At 39.2% G+C, this 12,900-nt stretch overlaps 1 protein-coding gene across 4 annotated transcripts in view; it reads left to right on the top strand.

Moving 5' to 3' along the window:
- The first annotated feature begins 363 nt into the window (after window positions 1–363).
- Window positions 364–12,900, top strand: part of Phactr1 (phosphatase and actin regulator 1) — a 535,805-nt gene continuing 523,268 nt past the window's right edge. The window contains exons 1-4 of one of the 4 annotated variants that reach the window (XM_074082891.1): window positions 364–697; window positions 1,258–1,484; window positions 2,042–2,191; window positions 2,427–2,579. In XM_074082891.1, the coding sequence (XP_073938992.1) occupies window positions 2,146–2,191; window positions 2,427–2,579 (199 nt within the window). In that variant the 5' untranslated portion in view covers window positions 364–697; window positions 1,258–1,484; window positions 2,042–2,145. The remainder of the gene's footprint in view (window positions 698–1,257; window positions 1,485–2,041; window positions 2,192–2,426; window positions 2,580–12,900) is intronic. The other 3 variants (XM_074082894.1, XM_074082892.1, XM_074082893.1) reach the window with 3 other exon arrangements.

The raw sequence follows: 12,900 nt of genomic DNA, 5'->3' as shown, positions 1-12,900 counted from the left end.
CTACCTGGGGGTTGAGAAAGGATATCAAACCAGAAAAACCTCGGGGACTTCAGGAAAGTTTCTTTTTGTCATTGGGGTTATTTTGTTACCTTCAGACAGAGAGGAATGCATTTAAACAGATTGGCATGATTTGGGCTGGAGATTTGACCAAGCAATCAGAGGCAGGGAAAGAAAACAAAAAAAAAGCCAAGGGATGGGGAGGCAGTGAAACTGAAGGGGCCCTCTGCATTTCCTTCCAGAAAATAGCTCACAATTATAATTACCTACCTTATTTTATAGCTCAGGATAAAAGTGACGTTGCACCAAACCCTACGGGAGCAGCCTTGGTGATTAGAAAGTACTCCACACCTTGGAGAGCCGAGGAGACATGAGAATAATTTTAAATGCAAATGAAATTGAGGGGGTAGCAGAGAAGAACACATAAAAGACAGTAAAACAAAACCTTTCAATTTTCTTAAATTAGCAGTCTAATGTGTTCCAAAGAGCAGCTCCACTCTGATCTCTTTTTAGAGGCTGCATTTCATCACAATATAAAATGGGCCGATCCATCACTTCCTCACTTCCCTCACTCAGTGCTCTTGACTGGAGATTGAAGGAAAAATTAGATACTGCTCATTCGGGTTCTGCTGCTCAGCAGCACTGCTCTGCTTCTTTTTAAGCTCTCCGATGTCCTGTTGAAAGGGGTCAACAAGTGCTGGTGAGTGTCTGCTAACTTTAAGAATCTTCCTTTTGTGTCAATCTTTCTGGCTACCTTTCTTTTTTTCTTTTTTGGGGGGTCTTCCTTAAGATCTCTGTTATAATGCAACTCAAAATCTGGGAAATTTCAGACAGCTTTTTAAGCTGTTTCCAGTGACTGCTTCACAGAAGGAAAGAGTTATTTTCAGCCTAGCTGCCAGTGACTGTTTCTATGTATTAATTATAGGAGGGAATGCTAGCTAAAATGACCTTTTCCCATTATCCCCCCATTCAGCATTCAGATAAGAATCAGTGCCCCCCAACAATGTTTAAACAACTTTATCCTATTCACTGTTTAATCTTTTAAGATGGCATTTTGTTTTAATTGCAAATCAAAGTGGGATTTAGGATTATAAAAATAAATTATTAAACTCTTAACTCTAGGTTTTTAATGATTACGACACCTCTCTGTGCAAGAGATGGCGGGGGTATGACTTTGGATGATGAAAATTCCACATGTAGATTTTGATGGTTTTCTGCCAAAGTTTTACACTGGAAACTGGTAATTTTCTTCCTTCTCAGGGGAGGGCGCAGAGAGGCTAAGGCTGGCGTCACCTTCTGTTGCTAAGGTAACATGCTCTGGCCATTTTATCTGATAAAGGAAGTCCAGTGGATGGAATACATTATTCATCACTGATCTAATCAAACAATCAAAATTGTTTACTTTCTCTGGGAATATTTAGTGAGATCAAAGACAGCTGACTGAAACGGCTCTTGTTTGACTATCGACAGTCCTTGATTTTTTTGCAGTAAGTATAATTTGTTGTTGGGCTACATTCGGGCATTTTTTAAAAGTTTCCTTTTACTGGACTTGGTTTTGTAGATTAAAATATGTACTTTTAGAAAGAGAAACCAATTGCATTAGCCTTCTGAGCTTGATTTGATTTTAATAACTTTGTCATGTTAATTCTTTCTAAAACACATCCTGTAGACATAGAGGTATTTCAGTTGTGCATGTGTCAGGGAAAGGCTACAGGAGCTTGAAATAAGAATCTAAGAGGCTATATGTTTTTTGATGAAGTATATTAGCTTCTTGATAGGCTACTCCATGGTAATGCTATGAAAAAACCATTGCAAGACTGCAATAATTGATGCTGCTGTACAAACCACAGGTCTTTCTCAAAAGCAGCTCATGTCAGGTGCAAGCAGGGAATGATCCTGCAGCACTCCATAAAATGTACCAAAGGGAATTGCTGAAAAGGAAGGAATCCCAGGCATTTCTATAGCAAACAAGTCAGTCTGTGTCATAAATGCCAGACGTCTATGAGTGGAGACTCAGGTTCCCAGAGGATTCTCTCTGCTATAGGGGAATTCAAAAGTCCCTGGATCGGTTGGCAATCGGCCCTTACCACAGCTGACACTTAAGGATGCCATTTATCTGACAGACCTTTTGAAAACTGATAGCATGTGATGTTTACAACACATCTTCCAGTTAATACGCAGCAAGGAAAGACCGGTATGGTATCTCTCTTTAGCTTGTATCATCTGATTTCCTAAGTATTACTTCTAATGAATGTGGGCCAAAGATTGCCTTTTCTCATACAAGAGGAAAGCTCTGATGGGGGAGGGGGTTTTAGATTTGGAAATGTCAAATAGTGGACTATGATAAGGGGATATTCTTATCCAAAAATTTAAAGTGTATATATATACTTGACAGTCTAAAATATTGTGGATATTTTTCCTCTTTATAGGCATCCAAGTAAATATTTTCTCTCCAAATCCTGTGTTTGGAACATCAACAATGGATTATCCCAAAATGGATTATTTTCTGGATGTCGAGTCTGCTCATAGGCTCTTGGATGTGGAGTCGGCTCAACGGTTCTTCTACAGTCAGGGAGCTCAAGGTAATAAAATGGAAAGAAAAGAGGCACCCCCTCTCATTTACCTGCCAGATTTCCATGAACAGTGCGAGGTAGACTGGGACAGTTTAAGCTTCTGTCCCATGAGGTCAACAACTGGCATTCCTAAATTAGTAACCTCTACCATATTACTGCTGGAACTGAATCAGGCCTAGACTAGAATAAACAAACCTACACTTACAGCAAGTGTTAAAAACAACATACTCAACTTTGTTAGAAAAAACCCAAAACTATGTTAGGAAAATATTCCCTACTTCCTTGAGTTCAAAGCTTATGTCTAAAAGGATGTTTTTCCCCCTGGAAAATGTTAGGCTTGCAGCCACTGCTCTTAAGAAGCTTCAGGGCACCTTGACCTGGCTGTGTGGAGTCCAGCTGGATATGGAGCTCCTGGGATCATCATGGAGCTTTTCTGGCTGCCTTTTACATTTTAGATGATTTCACTTACTGCCTTGGAGAATGATCAGTGCCCATTCAAGGAGCAGGATGGAACACCCCTGCTGTGAAATGCAGCCAATGTGTGCGTTCTCACTACTTAGTTCAGTGTGATCAGTTATGTTCCTGTGTGCTTGCTCTTCTGTTCAAAGGTGCAGTCAAATGTTTTGCTACCACATTGGAGTAACAAGGGATGCTGGAGTGCTTCACAGGATCTCCTGAGGGGTAGATTTTTTTAAAACATAGCTTCTGTTTTCCATGGAATATTCAAGGTGTTCAATTAAAGCAACCTGGTGATGGGCACGTCCCAAATGGTATAGGTGATACACTGAGATAGAAGATAATTTCCCTATTTTTAAACAGGAAAGTAGTTGAGCTCTTAGAAGCCACACAGCAGAGCTGAGAAAGACATACCATTTTTGTAATCCTGGGGCCCTCATACTGGGCACTGATAGCATCCTGCTCTGACTTTCCCAGGTGGTTTTTCGATTGTTTTTACCTCACTCTTTAGCCAATTGCTGTGGCAACCTCCAGGGCTTACAAACCTCTTTCTTTTCTGCTTGCATTTTCCAGGCATGAGCCAGTCCTCTTAAAGTCAAGAGGAGCTGGAAATCATCTGGTGGATTTGTGTGGGTCAGCATGTTCTCAGCAGAGATTTCAATGAGCAAAAGTGACACAATAGTTAATTCTCATTGCTCTGGGAAGAGGGACCCACTTGCTAGTCTCAGCAGCTTAAAGAGATGTAAGAGAGTTAGTTACTGGGGAAGGAGAAAGGTGAGAGACTGGTGAGCACCTCCAGACTGTTCTGATTCTGCAAGTAGGAAAGTGCTAGAAGTAAATCAGAGTGGAAGCTGGAAGGGAAAGGGGATGAGGCTCCATCTCACATCGGTCCTGAGTATATACCTTGCTCTATTGGCTCCATTCCATTTGAATGACAGCATCATGTTTATCCACCTGAGCTGCACAGTTTTTGGTAGAGCAGAAGCTAATTCTAAAGAGATCCACTTTGTTTTGAAATGGGGAAGGGCTAACTCTTTAAGAAGACAATGGGTCTTCAGATTTCATGGAAGAGAAACGGACAGAATGTGGGAGGCTCAGAGAACTTCAGGCAGCATGGTGGCTGTCAGCAGATGGAGCTGGGGGTGGAGTGGTCAGAATTGTCACCATCAGTGTCTTGCTTAGACTCCAATGTGGAATGACTGGAAAATGCAAGTGTAGCACAAGCTACTGCCGCTCCCCAGGATCACGTTCCTTTGAGGGTAGTGAGGATGATGTTACAACCAAAGAATCCTGGATCTGTAGGAGAAATTGGGGCTCCCAAAATAACAGGCCAGTGTTCCAAAACCCCCAGACTCCGTGAATCAGAAATCTAGTGTTTGGGAGTTCTCAGAGTTTACATTTAAAACTTCGACAACAGCAGTGATTACTGAGCAAGCCAATTGTAAGGACTCACATTTAGGAACCAGTCCATTCTGTCCAATTTTTCTCCTTCTGCTCCAAAACAGGAACATGAGAGGTAGTCCTCTGCAAAACAGAAATGATAATCATGACAGATTTATAAGTTGTTAAGAGCATTAATGAAGTAAGATTTTAAAGTACTTAAAACACGATCTGTCATGTATAACAAACTATATATCAGCAAATCAACAAAATAAACATCTCAGGCAAGAGGGGTGTGAGATTTTATTTTCAAATGAGAACTCTTACTTGATAGGATTTTAAACTCCTATTCCTAGCAAAATGATAATTCTTCAGAAAAATTCAATTAAGTTGAAATATAATGATTCTTTTCTTGTCCCATCAAAGCCTAACTCAGGGCAAAACTGAAAAACAGTAAATGTTTTATTTGGTGCTCCCCACCTGTCTAGTTCTTCATTGTATCTTAAAGGTGAGATAAACACTTTCCCCTGAGTCCCACTGCCTAGGCCCTAGGAATCTCCTCCTTTTTGGAGTTCTGCTTCCACTATGACTTAGGGTTGTCACTACATGGCACCAACTCCCCTACAGTGGCTTCCTTTTACTTTGTATGGACTCCCCAGTCTTTCCTAGACAACAAACTCCTAGGCCTGATGAAGGATTCCAAAACCCAAGTACCTTGACCTGTACTCCTCCTCTTCCATACCAAATGCTCATGTTTTTGAGTATATGACTAAAGCCCTTATCTAGGGTCTGAAGACCAGGGGAAGGAGGGTGACATAAGGAGGGTGGCCACCTCTTAAGAAGGAGATTTGGGACAATGAGGGTGGATCTCAGCAAGTCTATCCTGGGTGCAGAGGGATGTTAGGATTTAGATATTGGGGATACAGCCCCAATGTGATATCCTCTCTGAAAAAGGTCTAACTGGGAGCACAGAGTTGAGAAGCAGAAACTTGAGTGACATAAGACCTAGTTGACCAAACTGCTGTGTGTTTACTGCATTTTTCAGTTGTCCACTCACTGTCAAGCAGCCACTTATATAGATTAAGTGTTCTGGCAGATGTTAATATTTTTAAAGGAGAAAGCAAGAAAATCTGCATTTTTTCTATTTCCTAAAAGATTTGCCCTAACATCAATTTATTGTATTTATAAATTCACAAAGTTCTATGGAAACACCACCTATTATATTAATTATGTACAAAATGTTTGCCCAAAGCAGAAATTGCATAATTATTTTTTAACTGTCTCATAGTTGTTTTTAAAATTTCCTTGGAAAATGGCAAAATCCAGCCCCTAAGTAGAGGATGCCCAGCTAGTTTAGCACAAGAGAAATCTGGGAGGACAAGAACATGAAAAAAATAAAGGAAAAAAGCCATCTATCATGGGGCAGATCCCTTTAGAAGTCCCTGAGATTTTTTTAAGGTCACTGGTCTATTCTGATGAATAATGCAGCTTATTATTTTCTCCCGTGTTCACTTTTCCTTGGTTGACCCCAAAGCTGGGAAGATGAGATGCCTCTCTAGAGATTCTGCTTTCAAAAAGCTTGATGTGTTGTTATAGAAAGCAGAAAAAGCCCAGGGGACTTTGTGTTGAAGGATGCTCTTCTGGTTAATTTGGGAGTGATTCATCACTAGAAATCCGGCTAACAGAGAAGGTGCTCTGTGAAGGTTCCCTGTGACTTAAAAGGAGGGTCCTGGAGGCTGGAGATGCATATGACTTCAAAGATCAATCATGTTTGATATCACATAATTTGAGTTCACCCATCTTTCAGGTTTCATGATATCCTCCACACTCAACTTCAGGTTCAGTAGTTTTGTAGTGAACAATTGAACTGGGAGGGAAGCCATATCAAAAAATCACAAAATTAACATCACAGGTTTTTCAGATGAAAATGGACATTAGAGATCAGTAACTCTCAGGCCACTCCCTTTAAATTAAGGGAAACAGAACCTGGAGGCAGGTCCAGGCCCTGTGCTATGTTTTCAACAATTTCTGGGTAGTCTAATGAACACTGAAGGCTGAGAACCAACATGGTGCTCACCAGTCACTTGCTACTCACAGTGTGGGCCCAACCACCAACACCTGCTTTGTCTGGAAGTTTGGCAGCAATGCACAATCTCTGGCCCCATCCCAGATTGGAGACTCAAAATCTGCATTTTAACCAGTTCTCAGGGTAATTTATGTTAAAGTGTGAGAAGCAATACTGTATCTAGTGCACATGAGAATTGCCTGGGGAGCTTTCTCAGCCTAAACCTGGAGTCTTCACAGATCATTTTAATCTGAGAATTTTTTTACTTGCCCTCAGTTGATTCTAATGGACAGCTAGACCTGAGACCTAGGCACCTCCCATTTTATTGTGCAAGAGATCTTATTACATCCTGTGGCTGTTTTTATTTTCCCTAGTGCCAGGTATCAAAGAAAGAACCTTGTTCATGCTAGGCCAGTGCTGTACCACTAAGCTATACCCTCATCCCTAAGATCTTCCCTGTTAAATGAATCCAAACCATTGGAAAGTGGCAAATAGACTTGCGGGGGAGGAGGGGAGCATGTATCAGGGGCTGCACTTTACATATTCACTGTATCCATTAATCCTCAAAGAAACTTTGGGAAGTAGGAATTACAGCATTTATACGCATGCAGCAAATAAGAAAATTTCAGATGGATGGGATGAAGCTTCTCGAACAGGGCTACACATTTGGACACCAGAAAAGCTAGGGTTTGATTCAAATGTGTCCTGCTCCAAAGCCCAAGCTATTTTTGTTTAAGTACCTTATGCTGCTTGCTTCTCAGTCAATTAGGTTGAGAAAACAAAACATGTAGGTTAAGTGGAGGTAACATTAGTGAGCATATCACATTTCCGGAAGTGGTGACCCTGAGGTTCAAAGTCCATATGCCCAGATCCCACAGTTTACAACCGGAGGTTGAACATCAAAACCAGATCCCATCTTACTATTTTACTCTGTGATACTTCCCCCACCCCAGACCATCAGTATCCTTGGACATTTTAGTTACTTTTTAAAGGGAAAATACAGCCAATTGACTAAAGCCACTAGGTAATCAAATTTATGACTCCTGATAACAATTTCCCCTCTTTTATCATTTTATATAATTCTTAACATTAGAGCCAGGCACTGTAGTCATTGTTCCTTGTCACAATGCACCTTTTCTCTGTCTACATCATCTTGTTCACCAAAGAGAAATGCCACTTTTGACAACTGATGAATACCACACTGAGCAGCTCAGAATCTCTTCAAGTTGTTTTTGGAAATAGAGAGGAATTCATTGAAACCTCCCTATGTCAGCCTTTTTCCCCCAACCGCCACCCCCCCCCCCGCCCCCGACCTCTACCCTTTGCCCATCCTGTGACATCTGTCAGAAGAGCTGGCTTTTGAATTTTCAGCTTTGAGTTAAATGTACTTCGGACCTAAAGTCTGCACCTCTGGGACTTCTGAACAGGGCCCCAAGAGACAGAGTCATTTGATACCACTCAATTAGCAGCAAATCATTAACAACATTAACCAACACAGCATGCCATGCGCTTGTGTTCTTTCCTTTTCTGTGCTTAATGCAAGACCCAGCCCCAATGTCACTTCTTCGGTGAAGCTGTGCCTGACATTTCCAGACATTTCTCCAAGTGTTCTGTTCACAGCTGCATTTCATTTCATTTGTATTCTATGTTGGGTCTCCACCCTATTAGATGCATGAGCTCCCTTAAAGGTTCCACCTCTCTAAGCCTGGGGTCCTTCATCAAAATAGGTATAAGATTAGCTACAGGGGGGTTTTAAGAATTAAATAAGGCATCCCTGTAAGTGTTTACTATGTTATCTATTCTTATCTATCAATGATATTGTTATTTTATTACTTCTTAAGTATCTGTTCTCAACCTCAGCCAGGATGATCTCCTTAAATACCATTTTCTTGGTGGCTACCATCTTGGTATATATCAGAACCCTTAGGATTTTTAAAATGTCTGTTGAACTAATAGAATGAAAATGCTTAAATCTGTACTTACAAAGAGAAACTCTGGTTTCAGGGAAATTACACAAGGATTAGAGATTTGGAAAATAAAACTCTCTAGCATCTTTAAAGATTTTTTAAGAAAAACTAAAAAGATTAAAATCCTTAGTTGAAAATAGAGACCACATTAAGACCAAAGGTAAATTTAACTAAAATATATTAAAAACACTTTTGTAAATGTCACAATATACCCCCAGTACAACAATAATATGATAAGAAAAAAAATCCTATAAAAACTTCTCTCTTAAAAAAAAAGATTAACAAGAGGGACATGTAAAAATAATGTTTGAATACATAAAGGGAGTCATCAACTCCACTATGTCTATAAAACAGCAGAATTCTTCTAAAAATCAAAAAGAAAAATACAATGAGAAGAAATTTAGGTACATCATTGAAGAAATCAGACTTTTAAAATCAGTTCCCAGGGGTCACTGAGTCTTTTTAATATGGAAGTCTATGATGACTGAGTTTTTAGTCTTCCTAAAAGTAGAGTTATGGTATAGATGACCACTCCATTTTTACTGCAATGAATTTAACCAAGCTCAATTCAGACATTGCTCTGAATGTGTTCAGGAAACTAACTCTGAGCAATACCTTAAATGAGAGCCCCTCCCCTTCCTTCCTTACACCTTCACTGCCTAGTCCAGTCCTCACACTTTTTAGCCAGTTGATCTCTAGTGCATCTACCATTCCCACGTGCATCCAACTAGACTCAATGCAAGGCTGCTGTAGACAGCCTCCTAAGCCCACACTGGAAACACACTATGAGAACCACCCACTGAACACTGGCCGTGGAATTTTAGGAGTCTTGCTCAGCAGGTGCCAGGTTGTCTTCTTTCTCCATCCCTGTCACCTAAGACCATCTTGTCATGGCATCAGTTGTGGCTCACTTCTTGACCTGCAATCTGATTTGCTCCAGAAAGGCTAAGGCAAGAACAGTAATCAGGAGGCAACCCAACCTCATTTGATGCCTGACTGAAAACTAGATTATAACCATCTCCATTTGCCACTCTAATGTCTTCCCACCTGCTCCTTAGAGTCCTGCCTTGTCTCCTCTGTCTTCTCATTGTGATGCCCTTCCTATATTTTTAACAGTTTATTATTCAAAGATAATGCAACGATACTAATTTCCAAACCCCCATCTCTCAGAAGAACTTCAGATGACAATTTTAAAAAAGAGTTTCCATTCTTGTTTGTATGGTGCTTAGCCATCTTCCTCAATGAATTCTTGATTTGGAGTTTTTGAATTTCTTCCTCTAGGAAGCTGCACACTGTGCTTCACTCATGGATGACAAAGCAACCACCAGGCCTACCCTCCTAGCTTCCCACACATTCCATTTTAGACCTCTAATTGCTTACACCCAGGCTCTCCAAACCTATGTTTAATACAGGGAACATTATGTATAAAAGAGAAAATGAAAACAGCTCAAGAAAATAAAATAGCCAGCCTGCCATAGGTATGTAGAGGACCATGAAATCCAGCCCTGCTTCTAGACACTGCTCCTTGCACACAGAGGAGCTCTCTTGTTGCTTACTATTTTCCCCACACAACCTTCTGATGCTGTTTGTGTCTACCCCGCAAGCATCTGCTTTGCCATGGCCTGGGATTCAGGGTTCCTGTGTGAAGTAGGGCATGTGGATGAAAGGAAGAGAAAGAATGAAAAAAAAGGACATGAAAATTCAATGCAATAATTCCAATCAATTAATAACTCCCACTCTCACATAAGGCATATGAGAGAGAGGATTAAAATGCAGCCCACACTCAGCCATCATCAGCCATGACCCAATTAGCATAAACAATTCACAGGTGTTGAGGAAGAATTCTCACTCTTCATTTGCCCAAACAAATAAATCTGTTTGCTCAAAAAAAAAAAAAAAAAACCTTTCAATACTACCCTCTGTGCCTGTGCTAGCAGAGGCAAGGCAGGGGAGCCCAGCATACCAATACCAGCTCACGTCAATACCATTTTTAATGTTTAAGAATTTCTCAGTAAGCAATTAGCTGCACACACTTATACAAAGCCAGTGAATGAAACACTGCTGTTAAATTGGAGTTCTGAAGTACCAGGACTAAACAGAGAGATTAACTTCAATATCGATGGATTGTTTTTCAATTATGAAGCAAAACAAGGGTAATATTAAAGCCTTTGGCAAAAAAGTGGAGTGTGAAATCAACCCTTTGCAACTACTCAGATTTTTCATCTTTACTTTTCATCCTTTGCATATGTGTTTGAAATTTTACACAGTTAAATCATGACACATAAGAAATTGGGTAAAAAATGTGTAAATGGGTAAATAGTGGTTTAGAATTCTAACTAAATTAAAATTAAATAATTTTAACTATTTAAATAGTTAAATTTAGAGTACCATAGCTCAAAGTTCAATGTTTTCTACTTCCTACCTTGTAAGGTAAGGCAAGCTTTTTAATCTCTACTTTTGTCTTACTTTTCCCTTTTGAATGCAAATGATAGTAATAAGAGCCTTAACTCAAAGGGTAATTTTGAGGACTAAATGAAACAGGACAGCATTTCACCAACTATGGTACAATATATGACTTTCAGGTAGGAACTTTTTTTATAATGATTATGTATTTATTTTGCTGTGCTTTAGGAATAATGTAAATAGAATATATTTAATTAAAATAGAAAAACATATAACTAACAATCCATATTTATGGACTACTGCTGACAGCAGCAATGAAAGAAAAGGTAAAGTAGAGGAAAATTTAAGATTTTAATTCATTTATGTGTGGCAAAACACATAAAATTGATATAGGAATGATTTAAGCCTGGAAATACTGAATAATTAAATACAAAGCATTAAGCACAATGTCAAGCAAGTAACACCCATTTAATGAATGTTAGCTTCTCTGTTAATTCTGCTTTAATTTTGACAAACCTCAAAAGAAAGTGGCAGGGTTTCAGCTTCCCAAGAAAGCCCCTCCAACCCTGCCCCATCTCTTCTTTACTCTTATGACATTCATTACTAATTCAAATTTCTAAGCCCTTTGGAAATATGCAACTGTCTTAAAACACAAGAACAAAAAAAAAAGCAATAAAATTTGATTTTAAAGTAAAATGACTGACAAATTCCAAGAGTTCTTTTATAATTGTACCTCTAGGAAACATTAGTTAACCTACAGTGATTTCCTCTGAATTGACAGCAAACTCTTGCTTATCAGAGACATAGATGTATTTCCAAGTTGACATCCAAGATGAGCTGACAATTAACTTACATTTCAGTTAGATTTAGAGAAGAGGATAAAGAATCTTCTGGATGTATAAAGGGGCATGTGAAAAGGCAAAAACATAAGAAGAGTTTGATAAATGAGGGGGAATTGTGTGTGTTACACCTGCATAGACTGAGAGGTTATATTGCAAAGATGGAGAATACTGAGTAAAGAGACTAGAATAGTAGAGAAGGCTTTGCATACTAAACTAAGGAATTCCAAGGCTGGCATTGAATCCACTAAAGAATCTAATACAGAGGACAGCTATGCTCAGATTTGTTTTTATAAAGGTCACAAATATGGAGGACAGATGGGGGAGTAAGATTAAGAGGCCAGGAGAACCATTTAGTGGGTCCTGCAGTGATCTAAACAAAAAGGAAACATAGCTGGGAAAGGGGTGTGACAGAGTGAATTCAAAAGAGGAGAGGATCCTGAAATTATGAAGAAGATTCTTTCCAGATTATGTTGCGACAGATAAGTAGATAGTAAGGGAGAGGCATTCAAGTGATCTTTAAATGTTATGCTTGGACCCATTAGATAAATGATGTAATGATCACTGAGAAAGGGACTAAAAGAAGACGTTCAAGAGGAAGGGAGGGGAGAAATTGAATTTAGAACTGTGATTTTAGACACTCTATGGAAGATCCATAGACTACCAGCATGGAGTAAATTCTGTGAGCCTAAGACTTGGTGTAAAGATCTTGGAAAACCATCAAAATATCCTATGTGTCCAAGTAATTCCTAAAATAATTTCACTAACATGATTTGCATCTGCTTCGGGGTATGTGGTTCCATTGGGCTTTTAATTTCCCTTTCATATTATTTAGAGGACTGAAAAATTGTTTAAATGAAACATTTTCTAAATTAAAACTTTTTGCTATAAGTGAAATATTTTCTCCCTAGCACTAGTACTTAAAATTAATAGTCCATTTAAAATATTCACATAAACCAAATGATCACACTTACCAAGATTATTTCATGTTCTGGCTAGTGTTTTCACAGGAAGTAACATTCTGATTTAGCACTACAAGGTCATCTAAAGGAAACAAGTTTAAAATTAACTCATAACAGTTCAGTCACTATGCAGAACTATAGCTAAGTCACAATGTTGCAAAGTAGGGGGAGAAGTAGAGATTCAGCTACAGCTGTTTTAAAAATAGGCTTTTCCTTTTGAACCTATGCAGTAAGTTCTGTTTCATTTAGTTGATTATG

Source organism: Castor canadensis, chromosome 8 (genome assembly GCF_047511655.1).
Source record: "Castor canadensis chromosome 8, mCasCan1.hap1v2, whole genome shotgun sequence".
NCBI classification, from domain to species: domain Eukaryota; kingdom Metazoa; phylum Chordata; class Mammalia; order Rodentia; family Castoridae; genus Castor; species Castor canadensis.
The sequence above is the reverse complement of the archived record's forward strand: the minus strand, read 5'-3'. Positions and strand labels throughout refer to the sequence as shown.